The sequence below is a fragment of the Apteryx mantelli genome, chromosome 2 (genome assembly GCF_036417845.1).
Source record: "Apteryx mantelli isolate bAptMan1 chromosome 2, bAptMan1.hap1, whole genome shotgun sequence".
NCBI lineage: Eukaryota > Metazoa > Chordata > Aves > Apterygiformes > Apterygidae > Apteryx > Apteryx mantelli.
The window spans coordinates 1574960-1602789 of NC_089979.1; the positions used below are offsets into that span (position 1 = coordinate 1574960).

The 27830-nt window shown below is 54.5% G+C and overlaps 2 protein-coding genes across 6 annotated transcripts; one reads left to right on the forward strand and one right to left on the reverse strand.

Moving 5' to 3' along the window:
• Positions 1–9052, forward strand: NAPRT (nicotinate phosphoribosyltransferase). The gene is made up of 13 exons (XM_067290101.1): positions 1–205; positions 1294–1421; positions 1804–1886; positions 2142–2272; positions 2360–2475; positions 2956–3149; positions 3923–4063; positions 4437–4521; positions 4853–4933; positions 5455–5557; positions 5877–6034; positions 6773–6880; positions 7015–9052. The coding sequence occupies exons 1-13, from the start codon at positions 19–21 to the stop codon at positions 7069–7071; spliced, it is 1572 nt and encodes a 523-aa protein (XP_067146202.1). The 5' UTR covers positions 1–18; the 3' UTR covers positions 7072–9052.
• LOC106494803 (ubiquitin carboxyl-terminal hydrolase CYLD-like) lies at positions 8407–27574 on the reverse strand. Of its 5 annotated transcripts, XM_067290094.1 has the most exons (16): positions 25448–26514; positions 23920–25006; positions 23373–23837; positions 22703–22984; positions 22404–22479; positions 21320–21540; positions 20584–20737; positions 18154–18292; positions 17409–17519; positions 16421–16512; positions 15154–15220; positions 13928–14060; positions 13497–13605; positions 13186–13304; positions 11997–12216; positions 8407–11438 (listed from the first exon to the last, which is right to left on the reverse strand). In XM_067290094.1, exons 2-16 carry the CDS (start codon positions 24004–24006, stop codon positions 11254–11256), a joined length of 2460 nt encoding a protein of 819 aa, XP_067146195.1. In that variant the 5' UTR covers positions 24007–25006; positions 25448–26514; the 3' UTR covers positions 8407–11253. The 5 variants fall into 5 exon arrangements, with proteins under 5 accessions (XP_067146195.1, XP_067146197.1, XP_067146200.1 ...); XM_067290096.1 differs by lacking the exons at positions 23920–25006; positions 25448–26514 and adding an exon at positions 27502–27574 and having other exon boundaries at positions 23373–23841; XM_067290099.1 differs by lacking the exon at positions 23920–25006 and having other exon boundaries at positions 23373–23841.
• Between the last annotated feature and the right edge of the window lie 256 nt (positions 27575–27830).

Genomic DNA, 27830 nt, shown 5'->3' on the forward strand with positions numbered 1-27830 from the left:
GGGGGCGGCGCGGCGGCCATGGCGCTGCTGACGGACCTCTACCAGGTCACCATGGCGTACGGGTACTGGCGCGCCGGGCGGCACCGCGCCCCCGCCGCCGCCGAGCTGCTCTTCCGCCGCTGCCCCTTCCGCGGCGCCTTCGCGCTGGGCGCCGGCCTGGCCGAGGGGCTCCGCTTCCTCCGCGCCTTCCGCTTCTCCGCCGCCGGTGCGTGCCCGCCCGCCCGCGGGGCGACGTGGAGGGACGGGGGCGTCCCGGGGGGTGGGTGGGGGGCAAGAACATCCCTCGCAGGGACCTAGGGGGCAGGGGGGACCCCGGGGGGGACCCCTGGGGGGCAGGGACATCCCTTAGGGGGACTCAGAGATCCTTCTGGGGGACAGGGGAGCCCCTTGGGGGACCTAGGTGGGGCAGGGGCATCCCTCCGGGGGGTGAGGACACCCCTCAGGGAGACCTGGGGGACATGGGGGACCCCTTGGGGGACCTAGGTGGGACAGGGACATCCCTCCGGGGGGTGAGGACACCCCTCAGGGAGACCTGGGGGACATGGGGGACCCCTTGGGGGACCTAGGTGGGACAGGGACATCCCTCCAAGGGGTGAGGAGACCCCTCAGGGAGACGTGGGGGACATGGGGGACCCCTTGGGGGACCTAGGTGGGACAGGGACATCCCTCCGAGGGGTGAGGAGACCCCTCAGGGAGACCTGGGGGACATGGGGGACCCCTTGGGGGACCTAGGTGGGACAGGGACATCCCTCCGAGGGTTGAGAAGAACCCCCAGGGGGACAGGGAGGACCCTACAGGGGACCCTGGGGGGACAAGGACATCCCTCAGAGGGACCTGGGGGACCCCTTAGGGGGCTCTGGGAGTCCCTCAGAGGAGCCTGGAGGACCTGGGGGAGAGTGGGGCATCCCCCAGAAGATCCCTTGAGGGGCTGGAGGTCAGGGTGGGTCGGGGCCCTGCCGGGCCCTCGCTGCGGCGGTGGCCGCTCCTCCCGGCCCGGGTACTCGGTCCCTTCGGCTCGACCACGGCCGGCCGTACCTGCGTCCTGGCTTCCCTGTGGCACCGCAGTCGTATCCCAACGCGATGTATTGCTGCGGCTTCCATGGTGAGCGAGGCGTTGCGCCAAGCGCTGCCTCGGGGAGCTCTCGCCCCCAATGCGGTTTTGCCCGTCGAAGGTTGCAATCGCGGCTTGGCCTCCGTCGAACCGGGAGCCGGAGCGGGGAATGTGAGCGGCGAGCGCCTGTTCGCGGCGGTACCGGCGCTCCCCGCTCAACGGCCGCTCTCTGCCCCCTGCAGATATCGCCTACCTGCGGTCGGTCCTGCCCAGCACCACGGAGGAAGCCTTCTTCGAGTACCTGTGCACCGTGGACGCCTCGGAGGTGACCATCTCCTCTGTGCCAGAAGGCTCCGTTGTCTTCTCCAGGGTGAGTGTGAGCTGTGCTGGCCCCTGGGGCAAATCCCCCAGGAGCCTCCGTGCTGGCCCGGGTGGCTCTGCCATGGGACCGCGCAGGCTAACGGGTGGCACAGAGTGCTGGCACCTCGGAAAACCAGCTCTCTGCCTGTCGCTGGCTTGTGGTTGTCCCTTGACAAGCTCTTCCCTTCTGCGCCTCAGTTTTCCCACATGGTGACGGCGACGTTTGCTCTGTGCTTGCCCGTGGGTAAAGCGATTTCAGCTCGTTATGTGACAGATGCTCCTCGCTGTCGGGCGCTGTTGGCTCCCGCCTGCGTCCAGCTTGCCTCGCTCAGCCCCGTTACCTGCAGTCGGGGCGGGAGGCCTCACCGCTGCTCGCCCGGCTCTTCCCGCAGGTCCCGCTCCTGCAGGTGAAGGGCCCGCTGCTGGTGGTGCAGCTGCTGGAGACCACGTTGCTGTGCCTGGTCAGCTACGCCAGGTAGGAGCCAGTCCTGCCGTTTTGGGGGTGCCGGGATCCCTCAGCCACAGGGTACGGGGAACGCGTCCACCCCTGCTGTAGCCAGACCCTCGAAATCCCACTTGGCCTCTGCCAAGTCCCCTCACCTCGGCTCCGAGTCAGAGTGGAGCTGAGCTGGTCCGGGAGCCCCCCCGGCGCGTCCGCCTTCGCTGGGTACCATTCCCAGCCCTGGCCCTGATGCCCACTTGGCACGACTAGCGCCTTCCTCTCTCCCAGCCTGGTGGCCACGAACGCTGCCCGCTTCCGGCTCCTCGCTGGCCCTGCCACGAAGCTGATGGAGATGGGGCTGCGTCGCGCTCAGGGTCCGGACGGCGGCCTTTCGGCTTCCAAGTACTCCTACATCGGGGGTGAGTGCGGCCCTGCGAAGCGGCTCCTCCTGGCACTGCGCTGCGCCTCCCGCCTGGCGTCCTCACCCCCCCCTTCCCTCGTTGCAGGCTTTGATTGCACCAGCAACGTCCTGGCGGGGAAGCTCTACGGCATCCCGGTGCAGGGGACCGTGGCGCACTCGTTCGTCATGTCCTTCACGTCGCTGGCGGAGGTGGAGCCCCGGGTGAGTCGTTGTGGGTGGGAGAGGGGGAAGGACGGCACCGTGGTCCCGTGGATGTGGGGTGTGTGGCTGCGACTGAGGGCTGGGCTAGGTCGCGGGGTTGCGGGGATTTCTGGTTCTTCTGATGTGGGACGCGTGGTTGGGAGGGGGGGGTCATCCTGCCGCATCGGGTAGTTCGGGGAGAAATAGGGAACGCTGCGGGACGTTGGGTCGTGGGGTGGGATGTGCGTGGGTCGTGCGAGTGAAGCCCTGCTCCCGCAGCTGGGGCCTGACCCTCGGGCGCTGGGAGCACCCGTGTCCCTCGCGTGGGGCTACCCCGCTGCCTTTTACGGAGCTCCTTTCACCCAGCGAGCGGGACGCTGTCTCTGCCTGGCCTCTCCCCGCTGAGAACCGAGGTGGCGACCTGCAGCTCCTCCCGCAAAGCTGGGAGTTAGGCAGCAGCAGGGACGTCTTGGCTGCAGTGTGGCTGTTGTCCCCGGGCAGGTCCTGACCCCCCTCGCTGGAGGAGAGCCGGCGGATCTCCCGTCCTTGGCCGAGTCGTGGCTGCCGCAGGTGTGCGAGCTGCTGCAGGTCTCCCCGGACAAGGTGAACCGCGGGGAGCTGGCCGCCTTCGTGTCCTACGCCATCAGCTTCCCGTGCAACTTCCAGGGGCTGCTGGACACGTACTGCGTCATGAGGTGAGGACGCCGGGGCTCTCTCGCCGGGGTGCGCTTCGCTCTGCGGGCTCTCCCACCTCCCTGGGAGCCCATGTCTTAGACGTTACAAAGATGGGGAGCGCAGCGGGGCAAATGGGGCCAGGCTGGTCCCTCCTTTCGTGGTGAGACGGAGCTGGGGGACAGGAACGGAGAGGGCAGCTCTTGAAAAGCCTCTGCTGCCGGGCCGCTGTCTTGGGTAGCGTTTACGCCTTGCAGAAGCCCTGCTGCTTCCCCGTTGCCTGACGCAGGACTTCAGCCTGCTGCTAAATCCGTGCTCGGTCCCCGTCTCCTCATCGCTTTGCCCTGATCCTCGCCGTTGCGAGCACGGCATGGAGAGGGGTTGAGGGGTCCCCCGTCTCCTCCAGCGGCAAGAAACAGAGGAACAGGTTTGAAACCCAGAAAAGGAGGAGGCTCCTCCTGCGACGTGCAGCTGAGCTGGGCAACTCGCCGCCTCGGGATGCAGTGGGGGCTCAGGGTTTAGCTGGGCTCAAGGGGAGACCGGACACATCAAATCCATTGAAACAGTCTCTGGCTCAGACAGTTTCTGAACAGCAAATTCCTGGTGCCTGGAAGCAGGCACACTTGTCCGCTTTTATCGCTTTTTCCAGTGCATCCACTGCTGGCCGCAGGTGGAGATGTGTAGCGGGATAGAAGGCCTCGTGTTGCGGCCAGTGCCACAGCTCTGTGCGTGGCCTGCTCCAGCTCTGGGCCCGCCGTGTCCTCACCAGACCAACCCTTCTCCTTGCTCTTGTCAGGAGCGGCCTTCCCAACTTCTGTGCCGTGGCCCTGGCCCTAAACCAGCTGGGCTACCGCGCCGTCGGGGTGCGCCTGGACAGCGGGGACCTGGCCAAGCAGTCCAAGGAGATCCGCCGGGTGTTTCGTGCCTGCGGCGCCCGGTGAGTCCCAGACACCTTCCCGGGTCGGGGATCCTGTGGAGAGCCTGTCGCACCGAACCTCCTCCTGCCCTCTGCACCCGCGTCAGGGTTTTCGCGGGGTGCGGAGGGTGTTCGGCCCTCGCTGCCAGCCCAGCGGTTCGTTGTAAGTTTGGCGCTGTGGGGAAAGCGGCTCCGTCTCGTGTGTGAAGAGCGCTCAGGGAAACTGGGTGAGGTTGGGAGTGCTTGGGCTTGAGTCGCAGAGCTCCAGCCTGGCTTGGCATCTCCTGGCTGGGGTGACCAGGGTGGCAGCAGTCGAACGGCCCTCGCCGCTCTGCCTGGGGTGGTTGCAGCCGCTCGCCTGCTCAGTCCCTCTGTGCCTCGCTTTTCTCTCCAGCTTCCAGGTCCCCTGGTTCGAGACCCTCTCTATTGCCGTGAGCAATGACATCAGCGAACAGAGCCTGGAGGACTTTATCCGAGAGGTGAGGTGGCCACCTCCGAGGTTGGGACATCACCTCCGCCTTTGCTGGAGGCCTCCGAGCTTCGGGGGGGGGGTGGGAAGGGCGGATGTGTGGGGAGTGAATGTGACAGTCGCCTGGCATCTCTCTGCTACTTGGTGTCTCCCTACGTGACAGCAGAGATGAAGGATATCCAGGCTGGAAAAAATGGATTCTGGGTGGGATGGACAGATGGATACCAGGCACCTTTGGGCAGAGCAGCCTCTGACTGCCCCATGGCTCTGGTTTTAGCATGGGCTAAAAACCAGCAGCAGGACTGAGCTGTTGACAGCCGCTGTCTTCTCTGCCGTATCAGGGGAGCGAGATCGACATGATCGGCGTCGGGACGAACCTGGTGACGTGCCCCCGGCAGCCCTCGCTGGGCTGCATTTATAAGGTAACGGCGGCAGGGGCTCAGCTCTCTGCCCCGCTCGGCTCGTGCGGCGTGGGCATTCCCGGCTCCTGCTTGGGCTCGCGCGTCTGGGCCGAATAGCAGAGGGGAGACCAGCTCTGCCGGACACCGCTGCAAGGCAAAAGTCCCGTTTCTTGCAGGTGACGTTCCCAAGAACACCGTAACGAAAAGCTTGTGGGGGGGGGCTGGGTCAGGAGGCGCCAGAATTTCCACCGTTGGGGTTGGTTTGGGGTGTTTTTAATGACTTATTTGGCTGTTTCACATCAGGGGCCTCCCAGCTTGCAGGGTCACATGGAAAGAGGTGACAGATTGGCTCCTTTGGGTTTAGGCCCGGCAGAACGGGGCTGCAGCGCAGGTGTAGAGAGAAGCGCCGGAGCCGCTCTGCCCGGCTAAGAGCGGCCGGCGTGCGCTGGGATCTCCGCACAGTCCCTGGCACCAACGTGAGCTGGTGCTTGCCACCAGCTTGCTAGGTGCCCGTCCCCATAACCTCTTCCTTCGTCCCTCAGCTGGTGAAGGTGAACGGCTTCCCTTGCCTGAAGCTCACGGAGGACGAGGAGAAGATGACGATCCCTGGGACTAAGACGGTGTATCGGCTCTACGATGCTGCTGGTGAGCTCTGCTGCTCGCGGTGCCCATCGTCTGCCCCCGCTGCCCGTCGAGACGGCCTGGTTGGCCCGCTGGCAGCGTTGCAGCCTGGGCAGGCGCGGTGGAGCTCCCTGCGAGGGCAGCTGGGCTGGTGCTGCCAGCTGCACCGCTGGGACTTGGTGTTTCTCCAAACCACGGGCTGGTTTGGTGCCGGGCAAAGGTTTTGGGAGACTCCTCTGGCAGTGCTGCCCTGTAGAGCTGCATCCCCTGACCCCTCCTGCCCCGTAATCCTGCCCGCGGCATTGCAATTTGTCTGCTCGCCCCTAACCCGGCGCCCTCACAGGTCACCCCTTCATGGACCTCATGGCCCTGGAGGAGGAGCCCTCGCCCAGCGCAGGCCAGGAGCTCACGGTCCACGTCCTGGGGAGGAGCGGAGAAGCCAGCCAGGTCAGGCCCGCCACCGTGGAGACCCTGCATCGCACGTACTTCAGAGACGGACAGGTCAGAGCCGGCTCTGCCCTCTCTCCTCCGCGGGCTCAAACCCAGCGCGTGCGGCGCTGGCCAGGGTGCAGCCGACCCCACCGTCGGCGTGGTGTGGCAGGGGCACTGTCCATGCCGTGTGCAGAGCGTGTCCGCCCAAGCGAAGAGGCCAGGGAACGGAGGAGGTGTGGGGCGAGGAGACTCCCCTGGCGATGCTGGCAAGGCGCAGTCCCTCTGGGGTTGGGACGCGTCCCTGGGAAATCCCAGTTCCCTTCCGAACGCCTCAAGGTGGATGCAGCTTTTGCCCCATCCGAGGTGGGTTTCCCTGGAGCCTCAGCAGAGTCTGCTGGGTCTCGGCATGGCCGTGTGGGAGGTGGAGACGTGGGAATTCCCCCGCTGAGCCCTCAAGGGTCTCGCGGCTGCTTTCAGCCACGTGGCGTCATGGCGAAGCTTTGGTCTCTCTCTGGGTGATGTTGCAACTGCGTTGCTAAAACCCAAGGTTTTAGCAAAAAAAACCCCCCAAGAAACTGGCCTTCATGAAGCTCCTACGCTGAGCAGGCATCTGGTGCGGGGACGCCTGCCAGCCGGGAACGCACCGCTGCCAGAGGTGTCCCCTCCGCGGGTGAAGGACGAAGCTGGGTGTGATTTTTTTCCCACTAGCTTTGGTAGGAGCGAAACCTGAGCGCGGAGCTGCCCCCAGCCCCCGGGGCTTGGTGCTGGCTCCTTGTAGGGACGCGGTCGCGTGCCTCCCTCCCGCAGGTGTGCGAGGCGCTGCCCAGCCTGCCGGAGGTGAGGAGCCACGCGCAGGTCTCCCTCGGCCGGCTCAGCCCTGCGCACCGGAGACTCCACGAGCCGGAGCCCTACCCGGTACGGTGACGACCTGCTGGGGGCCAGGAGGTCGCCCCCCACCACCCCTGCTGCAGGAGGTGGGACGAGGGGGCTGTTCCTCACCTCCCTCGGGGTTGGGAAACGCTCACCGTCTTCTCGTGCTCTTGCACCAGGTGGCCATCACGGAGAAGCTGCACCTCCTCTTCGGGGAGCTGCGACAGGCCAGCTAGCGAGTGCCCCGCGCTTGCCCTCCGAGCCGTCCGAACCCGGGCCAGACACAGCCCTTGCCAGGAGCCAGCTCTTCCTACGTGCTCCTTAAAGATCTGGTGACTAATTGGTAATTAATGGCTCTAATGACGTCGTTGCTCTGCGGGTGCTAAGCCGAGGCCCTTCTAGGAGCAACGTCCCCTCCCTGCCCATCCCAGCAGCCCCGTGCCTCCTGCGTTCGCAGCGTCGCCAGCCCCCGGCGGCCTCGCGCGCTCCGTGCCTTCGGCGCCGCCTGCCTCGGTGGCCGTGCTGGCCCCGTGCCTTCCGCGTTCGCAAAGGCGGTGCCGCCGCTCCTGTCGCTGCCCCTGTGCCGCAGCTCTCGCGTGTCTCTGGGACGCAGCCGGCTCCTCGCGCCGCTTGCAGGCACGTTTTAATGCAACTACATCCAAGTCGCGCTGCCCCGTTTCGGGTTGCACTTTGAATCCTAAGCAAGGCCACGGAGAGCGGTCAGAAACGCAGAGCGGAGCGCGAGGGTTTTGGCAGGGAGCATTCGCCAGCCTGCTCCGCGCTGCAGAGCAGCACGCGGCCGCACAAGCTGGGTTTAAACGCCCTGGCAAAGGCACGGCTGCAGCCCGGAGCGTCCCAGCGATGCCTCTGCTGCTGCCACCACCAAACCAGCCCGCTGCAGCGTCGCCGCGGCGGAGGCCGGGGACCGACGCCACGGCCCCAAGCCCACGTTGAGGCTCGCTGTCATCACGAAAGACATGGTTTTAAGTAAAAAAGGGGCCCTGGACATGGAAATTACCCACCCATCTGCCCAGCTCGTGCTTTGCGGGACATCCGTGGCAGGACGCGCTTTGCCCTTTCTGCTCTCAACTTTGACTCTCCGACCACTTTTTTTTAATCTTTCCCTTTTGTATCAGTCCACGAACATGTGCTCTAGAGCATGGAGACTGGTTTCACATTGACACAGGGAATCTTTAACTTGACTGTTATATTGCAAGCGTGTCGCTAATCTCTGCCGTTACTTTGTCCCAAGCACAAAGTGAAATAAATGCCTTAACCCACTAACTGCAAACGCACTTTGTGGCTGTCCTGGTCCTTCAAACAAAACTCCCTCCCTTCAGCTTGAACGTTTAACTCAATGTTCTTCACTTCACGTCATGGTTTAGAATTGAATAAGGCAAAATAAAAAGCGAGCGATTACAGCAAAAGTGCCTGGGCTCTTCCCAGGCAAGCGCGCTACGTCCCCATGTCGTGGCAGCCCATCGCCCTCATTCCTCCTCTGGCTCCTACTTCTTTCGTGGCGCCTTTCAGGGTATGTCTCAAACGTGGGGCAGACAGGACAGCTGAAGCAATGACCGTTCAAAGACTTTATCACAGTGGAATCAACAAAATTTGTTACATGGAATGGAAAAGAAAACCCCACGTCAAAGACTTCCCTTCTGAGATGAACATGTTTTCGCTAATCCGATCTGGATTCGTAAGAGAACGATACCGAATCCTTTCCCCCAAGCTTGTAAAATGTACAACCAAAGAGACCCAAATCGAGCCACACGCTAAAACGTGCAGCGAGGGAGGGCAACACAAATCGCCGGCGAGATTCGCCTGCTGTTCCTTGCAATAGAGACCCAGCTTCAACACTGGGCTCTTCCCGACACCAGCCCCGATGGCAGGAGCCTGGATTTTCACGCTGGTGTTCAGCCTTAACATCCACGCTCCCGTCTCCAGTGAAGGCAGGGAAAGGTGGCTGGATTTGCACATCCTCCCCAGCACCGTCTTGGTAAGAGGTATTTTTGTTGGTTTACATTTTTGGAGCAGGTGTTGATGGGGAAAAAAAAAACCAACCCCCCCACACTAGAAAGTAAGAGCTTAGCAAAGCATTGCCTGATGCTGGTTTTTTTTTTTCTAAAAAAACAGGCTAGGAGAAGCACTGTTGCAGTGCTACAGCTGGGCCCGTCATGGGTAAGGCACTGTATCATGCTTAGTACATTAAGGGGGGGGCAAACAAACCCAAAACTCCAGCTAGGAGGAAGCTGGTTTTCATTTTAACTTAAAAATTTTAGAGCTAAAGTGCCAGAGACACAAAATCCTAGCCCACACTGTACCTGAGTAGAGATGTCCTGAGTTCTTACATGCTACTGAATGAAGAGCGGCTTTCAACAGACGAGGAAAAGATGGTCACAGGCACCAGCAGCATTGGTTGATGCTTCATCTGTCTCTTCTTGTAGAAGTACCTTGCTCCACGGCACAGAAGAGCGCAAGGGAATGAGCCAGAGGAGCTTCATGAGTCAGGTCACAAGAGCAAGCGGGTAAACCCATCCGCAGGCCGATCCTCTGCTAGATTTGCCTCCTGCCCACAGATGGAGAGACAAACTCTTCAAACACTGTCGCTTTGGCATCAGGAATTCAGCTCACCAGGTGAATCATGGCTCCAAAGCAGGGCACAGTCTCTCCCCCCTTGGTCGTGCACTGTCTGCTACGGCTCTCCGACAATGTTCATCCAACGTTTCCAGTGTTATCGTTGAAAATCCGAAACACCCTGCTTGTAGGGCTGGTACGCGTGCAGGAGCTAACAACACACAGAGTTTTACCTGCAACAAGCAGGGCTTTTGGAAGTGGAAGTGCTCAGTGATCCAGTGCGGCACACTCGGAAAGGGCAAGCGCCAAACTGCGTGGCCTGGAGAGACAAAGCCACCAGGGAAATCTCTGAGCGCTCCAGCAGCTTTGAGGTCTCACTGTGTGCCAACCATCCAGGTCTGTTATATGCCAACCATCCTTTGTAGAAACCGCGTACAGAAATAAAGGAGGTATGTGAAAGCTGTCAAGGCCCCAATTAGCCTGGTTACCCTGCTGCCAGCTAAAATGGCCCTAATCCCACGTGCATCGCTGCGTGTCCCAAGCAGACAGGTTCTTCTGACCAACACAAAGCTACAGGTTGCACGTTAACACAGGCTGCAGGAATTATAAAGAGGGGGGGAAAAAAGGAGGAAAAAAAAAAAGAAAAAAAAAAAGAGAGAAGGAAGGTGATTACAGCTGCACGTGCTATGATGTGGCTACTGGATGCACCCCTCAGGTTTCTGGTGTACTGTCAGTCTTAAATCTGAGCAGCCCAATTCTTAGCACAGATTCCCTTAACTGCTTCCTGCGGCCACTGAGAGCACGTGCTTAATGGTAGACAACCCCCAATTTGCAAATGTAAATTATTTAAATTAATAGAATACCAGTTTCCCCAGAGATCCTAAGTCTTATTGCAGTTATGGCAGAAAACCCAACCGTGTTCATTTTTATATTTTTTTCCCCCTCAGAAGTGTGTTACTGCTCTTCAGCATGGATCTCAGAAATCAATGTGGAGATAGGACAGTAAGTGCCAAAATGAGATGGAAGACCTCATTCTGTAGCAATGCTGCAGAATTCAGAAAAAGATGACAGCATAGTGGGGTTGTTCCTCTGCCCCATCTCTTTTCCAGTTTTGTTCTTACAACAATACGTATTTTTAAAGCATATTTCCAGCTCCAAGCATCCAGTTAATCTCATGCTTGAAAATAAGGGATAATGGGTAAAAGTGCCAGAGAGATTAGTGCTGGATAAGGGAAGTCATGACGATTCGGGGACCATGACAGTTGAAGAAAGGTCCCCACCTTATGGGGGGGTCGTATCTCAGACCTCAAGGAAAACCCTCTTCCAGAGGCATCTAACAACACAGGTGCAGCTCACACCTGGTTTTCCCACTCAGCAGGTCCATGTGAGGAAGTGTTACTCAGGGTGAGACCACGGTTTTCTTGTGCTCTTTGCAAATCTGAGGATAACTGCTCATGTTCTGATTAGAGCTGCTGGTCCTGACCTTCAGAGGGAAGAGGTGGTGGGGAGGAAGTTGTGGGAGGACCCTGAGGACAGAGCTGCAGAGAACCTTGGGAAGGAGGAGGGGTGGGAAAGGTGAATGTGTTTGAGTGTAAATAATTCAAAGTTCAGGTCTGCAGAAGTACAAACTATCACTTGGTAAGGCCAGGTACAGGATTTGCAAACCTTGACAGGCTCACGTAGACAGCTTGATACCAGGTGCTGGAAGAGGCAAGAAGAGGCAGAAGTGCAAGGTCAGTGTACACACTCTGGCTGCTTTCACCGATTAACAACTGCAGGTTTGATCCAAGCTCACATTTCCGAAACCTCGCTGCTCTGCATGGCAGCACCAGCCCAAGGCGAAGTCACTTGTAAAGCGCCATCTTCTTGCTCTGGTACATATACATGTAGGCATCGCAGAAGAGGCGTTTGGCCACTCCATCCATGTCCCGGGGTTGCTCCAGAGCCAGCGCAGCCACTGGCAAGTCCAGGTATTTGGCAACTTCAGGGCACAGCGTTACCACGGGAATGTTGAAGCCATTTTCATCTCCTAACCCAGAAAGAGGGAGATAAGTCTGAGTCCCAACCAGGTCCCAAGGGACAAGTATTCACAGCTCAAGCAGATACCATAGCAAGGGACAGTAACATAGTGCCTTGGCTGAGATATCGAGATGCCAAGAACAAATTGAGGCAGGACAGAACTGTCCTTGCCCACACGGCAGCCAGCCCTGTCTGGCTCAAGAAGTCCCTCATCTGAAAACAGCCAGAGGATGAGAGCACTAGAAGGAATTCTCACGTGTGCTCGGCCTGGTCATCCTCTTGCCTAGGCTTTGCTTAATGATCGCTGTTGGAAGCAGGATCCTGAGAGTGCCTAATTCAGGTATGGGGCTTCAGGGGAGAAGGCTATCCCTTGCTAAATAAAGCTGCTATTCCCCAGCACCCCTCATTCACCCTGAGAGCCTCATGCTCCTTTTAGACATGGCACGAAGTCGTTCTGAAACACTGCTGAAACCGTCCACCACTGTGCCTCAAAGCAGACTGACCAGCGCCTACGTGATGTGCGTTACAGACCCTCATAGATGCCCACCAAGCCCGCCACCGTCCTCACCGTGCCTGTCGGCCATGCTGTCAAAGAACATCCAGTGTTCGTTCTCGGGGCCGTATTTCACAAAGGAGACGTAATGGCTGGTCTCGATACAGAGCACTGCAAAGAGCTCCATCTTCTCGCGGGGGACCTGCTGGCTGCCCCGGGGGCTCCTGCTGTGAAACTCTTCGGGGACGTGCAGCCTGGTTGGCTTGTGCGCTTTGCGCCGGTAATGGGAGTGAACCTGAGGAGAGACGGTGGGGTGGCACTGCTGAGCAGGCAGGACTTTATTCTCAGCTGATCTGCCTTCCACGCAGCTGACTCTTCCCCATGTACACCAAAACATCAACATCCTGAAAGCTAGAAGTTGAGATGGGAAGCTGCTACCCTCCACATCTGGAGTAGTGTGTCCAGTTCTGGGCTGCCCAGTACAAGAGGGATGTGGCACTACTGGAGCAAGTGCAGCGAAGGGCTACAAAGATGATGAGGGGACTGGAGCATCTCTCTTCTGAGGAAAGGCTGAGAGAGCTGGGTCTGTTTAGCCTGGAGAAGGCTGAGAGGGGATCTTATCAATGTGTACAAGTATCTGAAGGGAGGGTGTCAAGAGGATGGGAGCAGACTCTTCAGTGGCGCCCAGCAACAGGACGCGAGGCAACAGGCACCAACTGAAACACAGGAAGTTTCATCTGAATATGAGAAAAAACTTGTTCACTGTGAGGGTGAGAGCGCACTGGAACAGGTTGCGCAGAGAGGTTGTGGAGTCTCCTTCTCTGGAGATATTCAAAACCCGCCTGGACACAATCCTGTGCAATGTGCTCTAGGTGACCCTGCTTGAGCAGGGGGGTTGGACTAGATGATCTCCAGAGGTCCCTTCCAATCCCAACCATTCTGTGATTCTGTGAAAGGCCAGAAAGCTGCAGGAGTGCTCCTGGTGAGACAACGCGAAGGGCCCAGCACTCAGTCTGTGCAAAATCAGTGCTTATTTAGTCTCTACGTAAGCAGAGGGCAACGCATGAGAGTTTAGTAACATGCGGCACCTGACCCCGCTCACGTAGCTCATTCAGTCAGCAGAACTGACCGCTCAGGAAAGGGCCCCTCTGTACCCAACCTGAACAGCAGCAGGGACAGCAAGGGAAACGTGGGTATTTCAGAGGTTTTGATCTTTTGTCAGCCACCGAGGCAGATTTTGGAAGCACCCAAAGGAACTGAATACCTGTTTGGAGCAGGAGCTGCAGAACTGCTTCAGGCCCGTAGCTGCGAACATCTTGTCTTTGAAACACTCCGAACACTCCAGGGTGGCGACATCGCCACACACGCAGCACTCCCTGGGACCTGCAGAGGCAACAGGGTAATAGGACGCGTCCTCTCTAGGTCTCACCTGAAATGCACCTTGTCCTGCCAAAACTAGTGTTCAGGGAATAGGAATCACAGTACGATCCCCCCCTCATAACCCAAAGAGACAAGACCTGTCACATGGTTCCTCACAGACCCAGCTGTCAGCTTTACCGTTGCCCAACAACTTACTGTCTAGCAGCAGATCCGTTATATCCAGCTCTAAGGAAGGAATGATTTTGCTGAACATTTTATATTCCTTCCCAAAACGTGGCATTTGGATAATGAAGCAAGATGGGATCTGGGAAAAGAAAGGCAAATGAGTCACCAAGCCAGAAGAGACAAGTCCTAGAGACTCTTCTCTCCTTATTGCTGCTCGGACTAAAGATTTTCTGCTCAAGTTATCCACAGGACACAACAGCAACAGGGGAAAGCAATATCCCTCTTCCTTCATGTTCAGATTTCCCAAGACTTCTCTCAGGTTGTGGCTATGCTGCTGCTTTGCTACGTTAGATATAAGACACACTAGACCCACTGCTGACTAACTAGCAGGCACAGGTATGTTGGAGGAAGAAAGAAAAAGGCAGCAGATAGCGAGGAAGACGGAAGGTAGCTGGGCTCACCTCCACTAGCTTCAGATCGGAGGACAGGAAGGAGTGTTCTACTAACTGCTGCACATCAGGAACCACCAGATCCTCCTGTTTGTCCATAAATATCTGGTAACAGTAACAGTCCTGCTCCTCCTGGCCTCCAGACCTGCAGGGAGTGGTCACAGGGAGCTTGTTTACTTGGTGCCACAGACATCTGAGCTCTCAGAGGACGTATTGTTTTTGTCCTGTGATAGCTTCTGGGTACAAGGCACCAAGGGCTGCTTGCTGTAACACTGACATGAAGCACTTTTTCCACCCAGAAATACTAAATACATGCCATGAGAAGAGGACAAGAGTATCATATTCAGTCTCTTCATCCTACATAGCATCATATCCTGCTCCACAGAGCGTAACTCAGTTTCCCCTCTTCAACGTAAACATTTAAGATGTTTCAATATTTTTCAATCAATCAACTGCTTTACAGCACAATCAGCAAAATCAGCTCCGTTGAAAGATCTATTTATAACTGCACATACAAAAGCTGCAAAGCAAAACTTGGTGCATTCAAAAAGTGAGTTATGTGCAAAAGACGTCCCAGAACCTTTGTGTCCCTGAGCCAGCACAGACAGGATTTCCTTTAGCTGACCCTCCGCAGGGGAGCTGGAGTACAGAGTTGCCTTTGTACTCGGCCTTTCTGAGCAGCTCCAGGATCCAAGGCTTGACTGACATCCCAACAAAGGCACACAGAAATCTAACAATCCCCTTCTATGCTCCTGAACAGCACAGTTATTTTTGGCTTCCTTCAGACCCTCATCTTCTTTGTAGAGTCCTGAAAAACTGGGAGTACACTCCATGGACTCCCTGTTTGACAGACTCTAGGATCTAAGCCAGCTTGACAGTCTGGATACATCTTAACTACATCCAAAGGCCGTCAGATAGTGTTGGCCCTGCACTGAAGGTGGACGCTATGTTTCTCAAACCTCTACCGGCTCTCCCTAAGGATGACACTAGTTTTTTTCCTCATTTTCTGAAGGTGACACATCCAGGAAGAGTTTAGAAGCGTCTTTTCCTGGACTGGCCACCTGGGACAAGATCACAACAAGCTGCACAGGCTGTAATTAATGGACAGCAGAGAGGACCTGTATACAACTCACTGAGCCATGCCTTCAAAGCCTTGATGAAAAAGTGAAATAATTGCAAGGTGGATAACCGGTGAACCAGGTCTGGTTAAACAGCATCACCTAGATACAGAAACTTACTGCAGTTTCAAGAGTGGCTCTATTCCCAGGATCTGCTGCATTATCAGATTGAGGAACTCCTCAGGATCTGGAAATTCAGAGAACAGCGCAAGTCACATCATACCAGGAACATTCCCTTACCCCACTGCATCCAGAAGGCTAAAACTCTCAGATAAACCAGAGCCAGCATTTTGGAATCAGGAATCTTCTCTTTTACTCTAGGTAAGGTGGCGTTTGGAATAGAAGCTGAGGGTATTTGGTTAATGCATAAATCCTCAGGCGAGCATGAAAAAAGCGAACCAGCCCTCTGAAAAGAGACAGCAGAAGAGGAAACGGCCTTCTCTTAGCTGCTTTTTCAAACTCTTGAAAACGGAATGACTTTTTTAGCTGTGTTTGGAAGGAGTCACATGCATGCAGAAAGATATTGCACTCTTCCAAGCTGAGCCAACACAACGACACTCTCAAACAGTGAGACACCTTAATGGACAGTTACTGTTAGCACCAAAAGCATTAACTCAAAGTGAAACAAGGAACAGTTATGGAAGCTCAAGAAACAGAGCAGCAGCTAAACCACCCCTGGCTAAAATACATATACAATAGCACAAAACAAAAGTGCTGTTGAGTGACAAGACACCTGCTGTTTCTGGAAGAATCAATGCCACTTGTTTACTATCCAGGTACTCATAGCTTGTTGCGTGGTATGGGAATAATCCCTAATTTTTCCTTGTTCTAAACTTGTGGGGCCTTGCTACGCATGGACAGGAACATGGTGATTGCAACCAGGGGGAGGTGGGCTTCAGCTGTAGTATTTTCTGTCCTATTTTAACCAAACTACAGTCTTCGAGGAACCTCAAATAACTTGCCAGAACTCAAGGAGAAATTTAGCTTAGCAAAACAATAAATCAAGCTGGATTCTGGCAAGGACATCAGGGACAGACCTGTCAGGGCATAACTCAAAGTATAAATCAAACGTTAGGGAAATTTCCTTCGTTTCAATTCTGTTTACACAGTTCTTCCTCTCCTCTCCCAGCAGCAACTGCCACTAGGAGATATCTAGCAATTCCTATCTTTCCATGAGACTCCGGGGCAACCCTAAGTTACAAACTCTGTAGAGTTTTAAAAACTGAAAATATTTTATATACACATTTTTACATGAATGTAAAATATATAAAACAGGCATTTTAATGCATGCGCATGGGAGAAGTGCAAAACGAAGTTGTCAGCCTGGCACCTGGATGAGGCAGTTCACACCCAAGCAATTCTGGGAAGTCTCCAGAGAGCGTATTACCTTTCTCAGCGGTGGTAAAGCTCGAACATTGGCCCTTCTCAGTTAGCTGCTCCCTAAGGTGCATCACACTCCTGGCCATGACGAAGCCGGTCCTAGAAACAAGAAGCAGCTGCAGATGATCTCTGTAGCGTATTTAAATCTCAGCATCACAAAACATCCCCTGGTTTGCATTCCAGCAACTAGTTCCAGGGCATCGTCCTCCAAGAAGGATGCTAACATCTTACGTACAAGCAGCTCTCAATGCCTCTCTCCCACACCTAGCGAGGGAAGATGAGGAAAGAACTTGGCATCTTTGATACAAAGTCCAGAGAATTTAGCTCTCATGCCATGGTCTGCTCTGTTACAGTGCAACATTGCTTACTGCCTTTGCGTATAGTCAGCACTGTCTTTTAATGGATCGACTGTTCAGCAACCTTTGCTCTTTTTCTCTAGTGATGCCATTGCTTTATCAGCTCCAGGGCTTCCCCACAGAGGTGGTCTCAACCTCAGGAAACCCCTCTTTAGTCCTTTCACTGGGAACTGGAGCTCACAAGGCTTCCTTCTGACTAGGGGAGACCAGACCTGGCTTGACAACCTAAACCCTGTGCAGGAATCAAACCAGAGACAATCTTCTTGCTGGGGCAGAGAGAATCGCCTCCCTGCAGTATTCCCAACTCAGCAGTGGGGGTCAGTGCTGGACCGGCCCTTCTCACACAGATGCCACAAGACCAACGAGCTGAAGGATCAATGTTCTGACTTTTGTAGGCGTTCCTGTGAAATAGGACTATTAACTTTTCACACGCACGCAGTAGGAGTCATGATAGCCTTATGGCAAGGGGAAGGGAACAACCGAAAGACAAATCTGAGAGGAAGACCTTTGGACGGGGCTGGCCCTCCAGGTCACCCTTTCTCTTAGTGACACACATCATCTGGCTGGTGGAAGGCAGAGCAGCAGAGAAGGTACGAAGACAGATGGACGACTTCCAGGATTCCCACATACTGTACTCACTTCCGGAGGGGATTAACAATCTCATCCCGCAGAATGTTTTGGACATTCCTGTCACACAGGGGGAAGGGCTTGAAGAGCATCGAGTCCAGCACGGAGGTACAGGAGAAGAGGCTGTGAAGAGAGCATGCTGCGTAAGTCTGATGGGTTTGCAGCAGTAGTTAGAACCAAACTGCAGTGCCTGGTGACAGTTGCTGGCTTTTATTTTCAACAACCCAAGCGTGCAATTACAGAAATAAAAGTGACAGAGAGCCTCCACAGCGAGATGATAAGCCATATCCGGTTTAATGAACACTTGTAGTAAGCAAGGAAGCAGCTTAGAGAATGAAATCTCATGCTTTGCAGCCAAAACTGCTCATGGGGGGCACCACTGAGTCTTTTGCTCTCCAGTGTTGCATCCTGGCACACCCTGGGCAGTTTCTTTGAAATATGTTTCCAGTCATTACCTCCAGTGACAGGGTCAGCCTGGTCCAGTCCCAGACTATGATCTTTCACTACTCTGCGTGACAGATAACACGAGTACCTTAGGTACTCCCGAGGGTACTTTGAAGCCTGAGAACCTACCAGATGATAAAGGAGATCAAAAAGCAGCAAGCAGTAAGGCTGCATCTCCACACAATTATATCCTGTTTTATCCTGGGTGAATTTCCAGCCGTGCTGGAGATACAGGGAAACATTGCACTTTAGGCTCTGCCCCAAATAAAAAGTTATTATTTGGCAGAAGGGCACTTCCCAAGCAGACTCTTACCTGAAGAGAGCTGCATCCATATAGCAGGAATTACAGTGGCCTTGAATCCCCTTCATCTGCCCACGCAGGACGCGCACTGCCGCCTCGTTCCTGAGGGGAGGAAAATTGACCAGAACCTGTGGAAGAACTTCCTGATCTCCTGCAACACAAGCAACAGAAGCAACTCCCTTTAGCTTCCCACCTCATCTGGGTCACCTCTGCCCTTCCCCACTGCCTCGAAGGTCTGCTCTGCTCAAAGGTCGGCACAGCACTCTCCTGTGCTGCTCTTCCTGGGATAGGAGCACCTTGGGCTGAAGGCTTGTCTCTTTAGTCATTCATCTATTGGAAACAGGACAAAACCTAATCCTCTCTTCCTTATAAGAGTCGAGCCCCACCAATTTGCACTGCCTCTACCATCCTTTTATGCCAAGGATAATGAAGAGAAAAAGAGCTACAAATGAGCTGATGCTGTGTTAGATGCAAGCTTGGGAGCTCTCTGCAGAAAGATCTGTGACGCAAGCCATGAACATCGAGCCTGAGGAAGCAGGCAGAAGCTGGCACAAAACATTACAGCTTGGACTAGTCCATCTGACCCTGCCGTGAATGAGAAGGGCTGAATGTCCTGTCTTACCCTGGTTCCAGAAAGGAACAGAAATGCACGGGATACAGCTGAAGCATCTCTGAGGACATGGAGGTGCTGTGCTGTTATATCGGGAGCGGTTGCTGCGTCCTTAAGGTCTGAAACCTCTGAGCACTCCAGAGACCTTAAGGACACAGCAGCCTTCATAACCCCCTGAATGGCAGGGCCAGAACATGAGCCCAGTAACGAGGGGACAAACAGGCAACTTTGCTTTAATAGCCGGTCCGTACTTGGCTCTCGAACACTGCAAATTACAACTGACGGCATCGCCGTGGAGCAGGCAGGCGTCAATGCAATTTCACAGGAGGAGAAAATTCAGCAGAGAATTTAAGGAACTAAGTTAGTCCACGGCCACAGTGAGACAGCTCCTAGTGTCAAAAAGAGCAGCTGAGTCTCCAGCCCGCTTCCCTTGCTGTCCCTGCTGGAAAGCAGACAGGGCGAGGAGAACCCCAGCTGCATTCTCATCCTCTGGCCCGTCATCTTTTTAACCACTAAGCTTTCTCGAATTGGATCTTTCTGGTTTCTTCTGCATTTTCCCTTTGCACTCCAGTCCCCTGTCTTCAGCATGTCCTTAAATTACCTTTCCTTCTCCCTGCTCCCATTTCTGGGGAGTACCTAAAAGAGTCTTGATGTCTCATTTACAGTTTCTAAACAGCTAGTTCACATGGTCTGCTGAACTCTAGAGGTATTTCTTGCTGTTCAAATGAAAATATTGGCCTGTCCTTCTCTGTACCTTCTCGTGAATGTCTTGTCATCATATCAAGCTCTATGTTAAAATGAATTTAATCCTCTCTCCCTTTCCCAGCTCCCCCTTATTTCTCAGTCACCAGGTACAACACCGTTATCACCTGACATCCTGGCCACGGGCCTGAGTCACCCCTTCCAATTCTCCAGAGCCACGTGTACAATTTACATTGGCGTAACATTTAAGATAGGGCAGCTAGGCTAGGCCCTATAGCTAAAACACTTGTCCACGGTCAGGTCTCATTTATACAAGACCTTTCCTTCTGCCCAGAAAACCACAGGCAGAGGAACCCTGCCTCGCTTGCAGCATTCACCAGGCCTTGCAAAGACTGTTGCTCTAGACCACCGTGTCGCGTCGCCTTCCTACATTTCCTGCCAGCTTCCCCTTCTCCAACACACGCATGCCACGGCGTCCTCACTTTTAGAGCCATTCACAGCACGTTGCCTTGTATTCGCTGCCTAGCCCCCGTAAGTCTAGCCTGTGTTATCCCTGTATTTGATTACTTACTGTCCCTCGCACGTGTGGGGGTATTCCCTATAAATACTACCATGGCAACCTCACTGTCCTTAAAATTGACATCTCTTGCAACACCCAAGGAAAACGATGAATATCAAGCAACTGATACATCAACAGTACTGTCTTAGAGTTTCCTCATACCAACATCTCTGTGTCTGTATCCCCATTCTATGGGCTTATTCTCAAGCTGGAAGATTTTGGGGACTAGGGCTATCTTTTTGTTCCATGTACATAAAGCAATTACTGCACCAGAGTGTTTGCAGCTGATTGGCACTCTTAAGCGTCATAACAAGAGAGCAATACAACTTTGCCAGCGAGTTCTGATGTGCGATGGAAACCGTAAAGAAATATTCAGTTTCTCTGCACAAGGATGCAGATCAGGCCTACATACAGTCCTCTCTGAGGCTGAAAGGGGATTTTGGACTCTCTGGATAATAATTTGACGCATACTGCTCTCAGCACATGGACTAACAGAGACTGCGCACAAGGATTCTCTGTAGCATGCTTTGTCCTCGCATGATACTGTGTCCCCTCTCCCCAGAGAACTTACTATAATCCATAAGATTCAGGTCACTGTTGCGTGAAGACTGGAAGCGAACATCCGGCTGGCACGACTGCAGCTTCACGAAAAGGCCACGCTTTGGAGCACAGTGGAAATAGTATTTGCCCAGCCATTCCCCAGCTGTGACCCCCTTGTCTTCATCCTGGGAAGAGAGCACTGATGAACGACATGAGAGCAGGCACTGTACGAATGAGGTGCGATTCCCCCTATGGCTATTTTGCGTCTTGAGAGCTACGTACGTTTGGTCTTGTTTTGCTAGCTACTTTCATTTATTCTGGTTCTGTTTTAAATCTAGCAATGCCGTTTGCAGGACTTATGATTATTCGGTCCCACGTTCCAATAACATCACTCAAGGTTCTTGAAGGCCTTTGTCAGAACAGCAAATAAAGCCTCATAATCACTCTGCAGGCAATAAAGTGTCCTCAGTGATAACTGGGGTAACAAGGCAGAATGAGACTTGGCTGGTTTCATACAGCACATCAGTAGAAGACCTATATATAACACTTGGGCGTCTTGAACCCCAGTTCCATGCCCTAGGCAATAAACTCGCCATCAGGTGTGCCTGTCCTCACAGTTCAACCTCTGACACGTCAGTGGCCCAACTCTGGTCAGGCTGAGATATATGTGGTCACAAACTGAACGTCTTCAGAGAAAGGACAAAAGCAACCAAGACCTGCCGGTTCTGATTTTCAGTCTCGCAGCAAGAAGTATTTTTGCTCCTTACCAGTTCAACTCCTGCCATTTTGTGCCTAATTTGGGGCAGGTATCCCAACCAGCGGATGATTCCTGAAACCTGATTTCCTTTGTCCAAGGTGATCTGGACCATGGAGTTCACCTCCAGGGATGAATTCCCACTCTCACAATCCTCACCGCTCTCGCTTATCTCTCGTTTCGACTGTTTTGGGTGTCCCAAGCCCATGTCAGGCTCATACGGTAAAAATAAACCTAGTGGGCAAACACAGAATGTCAAGAGAGGTAGGAAGTCAACATCTAATGACAGACACGTCTGGGTCTCACCGCTGTCTTACCAATACCGGTTCTATTTTGAAATTCTAGAGCAAAGGGAAGCAGGAGGCTGAGCACGGGAGACATGAGGTGTGATTCACAGCACAAGTTTCAGCGATGTGGCCAAGCTGGTCTAACAGCTTGCTGATGCTGAAAGAGGATGATCCCACTCCTCATTTTCCGCGTTCAAGACTGCCCAGTCCGACCTTGCTCTGGAGCTTAATCCAGCCCTTTGCAGAGCCATTTCAGGCTACTGAAATGGTGGTGGTGGTGAGTCCACGCTATTTTTCTGCCTTTACTCAGACGAATCAGCTCAGTGAAGAGTCTGATGACTGCTCCCCTTGGGCTGGCCCTGACAGAAACACAGCGTCTTTTGGTGGCGAGAGACAGAGTCCACCAATTTGTTAGTTTACCTAATGACTCACATCATCACTGCTGTCATCCGTGCCTTTCCGAGTCTGTCTGGCATCAGGATGAGGCTACTGCTCCACTTTCTACGACTAAATTAAAGACTCTTTAACCAGTGATATTTTCTTCCCTAGAAAATACTTATGCACAACAATCAGACTCTCTGTTTTTTCCGAAATATTGGGAGACTCGGAGCTCTAGTTGCCTAATGCAAAGAATTCTGTCCAGAACTTGACACATTTTTATTAAACTTTTCTGCCTCCTGATCCTGAGCTAGTCAGGACTAGCTGATGCTTCTGTTGCATTTTCAGCTCATCGGGTGCCCTGCAGAGAAGAAATAAGTGCCTAAATCCGCAGGAAGGTACACAGGGCAGACACATCTCATGATAACCTACTTTGAGAGAGCAAGCTTTCCTTCACAACAGAGTCCATAGGGATTTCTCTGAAAATGTCAGTTGTTCCTTCTTCTTCCTGATAGGAAAGAAGATTGTATCAGCTAAAAGGTCTATCAGACACAGGGCGCTCCTGGAACATGAACCTGTTTTAAAAATGGGCCTGAAAAGTTTGCAGGTAACCCCACGTCCCTTTTGGGTGTTCCTTCCGCTGCTTTTTAAGGCCTCACCACAACATAGGTACAAAACCAACAAACAAACAAAACAAACGAGAAAAGAAGGCAAGGCAAGGCTGCTCTTACCGGACAAACTTTAACGAACCACTGGCTTCCCTCCCTGTAAACCGCCATTGCTATTCCCTTTGTGAGGGCCTCGTCCACGTAGAAACTAACTGCATCTCCCACTTTCACGGGAACCACCTCCTCCGCGTCTGGCTTTGGCTTCTGTTTTGCATAGTCGTTGTCAGGCACAGGAGTAAACTGGACTCTGTTAAATGGCAGGAAGACCCCACAGTTCCGCTTACACTTGAAATACTCAGTGCCGTGGTAAGATCCATCGCTGCGCCCTCTGCTTTCACCTTCACCCTGAAAACATGCCAGAAAGGCACATTACATCCCGAGCCACAGGCAGGTCAGTGGAAAGACACCTAACCGGGAGTGTGGCAACCTAATCTTATTCAAGAGGTGGATTTCTGCAAAACCCAGTGAAAACAACGGGAGCTAGATGCCGGGGAGAAGAGCAATCCTTGCTTTCCCACTGCAAAGTGAGTCACAGGGGACTAAATTTTCTGTTGAGTTATGCAAGGCAAGAGAAGGCGCTGTTAGAAGGGAGGAGCAGTTGCACGGCCCAGATGAGGCCCACACAGCACAAGGGCTATACAATCGGGGCAGGAATCGCACCCTCCTAAGCTACGGCATGGGATCTACACAAAAACAAAGGGGGCAAAACATCTTTCTTCCTTGGCCACTTTACCTGTAACTCCACCCCAAAGAAGAACGGAGAAAGCACAGACGAAGTATTTTTATGAATGCTCCCAATGTAGCGGATGACCCCAGGGAATTGTTGCCGGTCAACCTCCACCATCACTTTTTGGCCCAGCGTAGCCTTCAGAGCCGCTTCAAGGCTCAGCCTCTCCAGGAAGTAGTTCAAACGTTCGTTGTGGCTGCTGACGGCCAGGAGGAAGACGGCTGTCTCCTCGTGCACGGGTTCAAGGATTTCTATGTTTATTGTGACGGTGGAGCTGTCATCCAACATGACGACTTTGAGGAAACAAGCAGGGGGCCTGTCATCGGGGAAGTTGCGCAGGTAACTTCTCTCACTGCAGAAGCACATGTTCCCAGCTTGAAAGTACTTGCTGCCGTAGGTACAGTCATCCGTCAGGATGTAATAGCAATATCCATCCCCTACTGAAGGCAGGACGCCGGTCATCTTCTTTCCCTGGCTTGTGAGAAATGGCAGAGTCACACTAGGGCAAGAAAAATTTTACATGTGACATGTTTATAACAGTGCCGATACTCACGTTATCACAGGATCTCAGAATAACACAGGTAGGAAGAGGCCTCTGGAGGTCTCCAGCCTGCTCAAAGCAGGTCGCTCGAGGCCTCATCCGGTTGAGTTTTGAGTATCTCAGAGGATACAAATCCCACAGCCTCTCTGCTACCCTGTTCCAGTGTCTGACCACTCTCGTGGTGGAAAAGAAACATTCCTTGTACTAACCAGAATCTCCAATATTCCAATCCAATATTCCAGCTTGTCCCTGATGTCTTTCATCCTCTTACTGTGCACCTCTGAGAAGAGTCTGACTCTGTCTCCTCTAACAGACCCTCCCATTAGGTAGCCCCAAAGAGCAGCAAGATCCGTTTTTACCTACTCTTCTCCTGGCTGAACAAACCCATTGCTTTCAGCATCTCCTCATACATCCCGTGCTCCAGCCCCTGACCATCCTGGTGGCCTCCGCTGTACTCACTCCGTCACAGTCTCTTTTGTACAGGGAAGCCCCAAAATGGACACAGCGTCCAGATGAGTCTGTAGTGCCACATGCAGGGACAGAGCCACTTCCCACAATCAGCTGGCTGCACCCGTATGCAGTTGGCCTCCTTTGCTTGCAGAGGCAAGGCTTATTTTTCAGATCTTCATGACACAGCTTTTTCTGTCCCCCTACGTAGCAAAAACCTCGCTTTCAGGCTCTGTCTTAGATTTAAAACCCTGTTTGCCAGATCTTGCTCCTCCATCACACCAACCATGAGCCACTGTTCACTCTCTTGATATCCCTCCCGGTTTATCACTTCTATAGTTCCTTGCTGGGTGCCTAAGTTTGCATCCTGGTTAATCCATAGCATCAGCCTTCGCCATCCACATGCTACATCTCCAAAAAAGGTACCAAGGAGGTAACCCTGATGAAGAGCAGCAAAGCTACATCATCTTCCTTCCAACCTGAGACTCTCCCTTGTTGTGCTGCTTTCTAAGAAAGCTCAACTTAATGGTTAAACCGCTGATTTTGATCTGCCGCATATAAAGACAACCAGCGTTTACATTTTCGTGTCATTTACCCCTCCCCATTTCCTTGCTGACTGATGCCTCTCGCAGACAGGGCCCACGCTTCTTTCCTGTTACAACATAAAAAGAGATGAACACAGAAATTGCTACCTTCTCCAGGTGGATATGACTGGTTGGCCAAACCTGCAAGGTGCCAATATAAAGAACATAAGAGACATGCCGGTTTCCAGGCCAGGAACGAGGCAGCCAGACGTCAAGGAAGGGCAATTAAGAAGATAGACGTCTCCACTACTGGCTACCTGGTAGAAGCTTTTAAAAACTTTAAAGTGGAGAGAGGAAGAATTGGGCAGATGAATTAGGGGAAGTAGAAACACACTCGGGGCATTGTGGCAGGAAGCAGGAATGTAGCCGTTTTTAAGAGCAATAAATGGGGGGGTTGGGAGGAAAACGTAGGCAGAGCTGGAGCAGAAAGGCTACACAAAGCTCAGTATATAGGAGGGCAGAATTACTGGGGACTTCACTGGAGATTAAATGTCACATAGAAAAATCACCTAATGCCCGTTCAGACCCTGGATCTTTCCTTCTGCATTTAGGCCCCGGCCCATCAGCGGCAGCTTCCTCACGAGCTGTTTCCCATCCACGCTTATTTTCCTAACCGCAGCAGTCAGTGAGACGGCTCGGATTGCTCATCTAGATGCTACTGCACCGGCTTTTGGGCAACGCTCCTGTGCTGCTGCTGCTGAAGGCCAGGCCTCAAGAGAGATGATCCCTGTGGTTTGCAAACCGTGGGTCTGCATCTGCTTGAGTCTACCAGGGTACCTAATTTCACGTCAAGAGCAGACGGGCGTTATTCGTATAACCAGAGAGCCGACAACCAGACGCACGGCACCGAGGCAGGGCCCTGCCACACGCCGGCGAGACCGTGAAAACCACACTCGCGCTCTTCCCTGTTTCTGCTGAGGGACTGATGCAAACAGAGTGCCAAATCTGCAGGTAACCCAGCGTGAATCATCCGGGAGCATCCCAAAGCCATCTGGCGCTACGCAGGACGAGAGACGAGCGGCGACAGCGCAAGCCCCCCTCACTTGCAGTTGGGAGGCCATAGCAGACTGGTAAAGAGAAAGAAATCATGTGGTACGCGGGCAGTTCCCTTATTTCATCCGAGCACAGCTCACGCTGACGTTTTATATCTCAGCTCAGGGAACAAACACTTAAGTTTTTGTGACTCTGACGAACCGAATTAAAGAGTAGTTTCATGCGGCTTCATGCACCAAATCCCCCTTACTAAATACTCCATTTTCGGGACCTCCGTTTTATTTTAGTTTTTTCTAAGTTCTCTCTTCACAGGGAAGACAATAAATCTCACTGCATGTTAAATGCTGCCAAGTGCAAAGGGGAAGACGATAACAGAACATTTCCCTAATCTCTTTAATGACAGTGTACTTGCAATTCACTCCCAGGGTAATTGAAATAAATGTGCATTTAGACTGACGTGTGACATTTAGACTTGCGGCCTTTTAAGCAGCGCTGAAAAAAGCAGCAGCTTCCTATGTGAGTGGGAACCTAGAAGGCCCCAAATTAATTAAAACTGAACTAATTTTAAAGCATGAATTGGGAAGAGGACGGGGCTGTCACACAAAGGGGATCCCAGAGGGGATGAAGAAGCCTCGGACGAAGGGGAGCTGAAGAGGGGACGGGGAGGGCAGGGACATCACGGAGGGGAGAGGACGCGCCGTGTCCATGCGGAGGGGACAGGCGCAGGGTGTCACCTGTGGGAGGTGTCACCTGGGGTGTCGCGGGGCTGGCAGGGGAAAGAAAGGGTGTCACGCTGAGACGGGGTGGCACATTGTGCTGTGGCAGGCGCTGGTGGGGGGGGCAGGCAGGGCTCCAGTGGGGAGTCCAGGTGATATCAGGGGTGTCCCAGGGCTCTGGGTGGTACCAGCAATGTCACAAGGCACCCCAAGGTGTCCCAGGCTGGTACTGGGGGTGTCCCAAGGCTCCAGTGGGGCTCAGGGTGCTACCAGGGGTGTCTCAGGCCCCCCAGGGTGTCCCAGGCTGGTACCGGGGGTGTCCCAAAGCTCCAATGGGGCTCAGGGTGCTACTGGGGGTGTCTCAGGGCTCCCCGGGGTCTCTCAGGGAGGTACCGGGAGTGTCACAGACCGGTACTGGGGCCTCTCAGGGTCCCCTGGGGTGTTGCAGGCCGGTACCGGGGTGTTTCAGAGCCTCCCGGGGTGCCTCAGGCTGGTGCCGGGGTCTCTCGGGGCTCCCCGGGGTGTCGCAGGCTGGTACCGGGGTCTCTCGGGGCTCCCCGGGGTGTCGCAGGCCGGTACCGGGGTGTCGCAGGCCGGTACCGGGGTCTCTCGGGGCCCCCCGGGGTGTCGCAGGCCGGTACCGGGGTCTCTCGGGGCCCCCCGGGGTGTCCCAGGCCGGTACCGGGGTATCTCGGGGCTCCCTGGGGTGTCCCAGGCCGGTACCGGGGTCTCTCGGGGCCCCCCGGGGTGTCCCAGGCCGGTACCGGGGTCTCTCGGGGCTCCCCGGGATGTCGCAGGCCGGTACCAGGGCTCGGGCAGCCCCCTCCGCTCTCCCCCCCCCCCCCCGCTCTCACCTGCTCCCGCCGCCGCCGCCTCCTCAGGCCCGTTCTTCCGCCTGAGGGCACCCCACCACCGAGCCGCGGCGGACCCGGCACAGAGCGGCCCCACGCACCTCCACTTCCGGCCCGCCCGCCAGCCGCAGGAACCCCAGCCAATGGGAAGCGGCGGCGGCGGCCCCAGCCATCCAATGCAGGCGAAGGCGGGGGCGGAGCCGCGCTGACGTCGGGAGGCTCCCGCTGCCGGGGTGCGGCGCGCGCCCCCTGCTGGGCGGCGGGGGAGGGGCGGGGCGGGGCGAGGCGCACCGCGTCCCCGGGCCGGTCCCGGGTCCCCCCGGGCCATGTCT

Coding starts and splice junctions, on each gene's coding strand:
- NAPRT (XM_067290101.1), top strand. CDS start 19: ATGGCGCTGCTGACGGACCTCTACCAGGTCACCATGGCGTACGGGTAC. Junction 4,064..4,436: donor TTTCGTGCCTGCGGCGCCCG/GTGAGTCCCAGA, acceptor TTTTCTCTCCAG/CTTCCAGGTCCCCTGGTTCG. Junction 6,881..7,014: donor ACGAGCCGGAGCCCTACCCG/GTACGGTGACGA, acceptor CTCTTGCACCAG/GTGGCCATCACGGAGAAGCT.
- LOC106494803 (XM_067290094.1), bottom strand. CDS start 24,006: ATGAGGCCTCGAGCGACCTGCTTTGAGCAGGCTGGAGACCTCCAGAGG. Junction 16,513..17,408: donor ATTGTTAATCCCCTCCGGAA/GTGAGTACAGTA, acceptor TCTTGTTTCTAG/GACCGGCTTCGTCATGGCCA. Junction 11,439..11,996: donor CAGCATGGCCGACAGGCACG/GTGAGGACGGTG, acceptor TTTCTGGGTTAG/GAGATGAAAATGGCTTCAAC.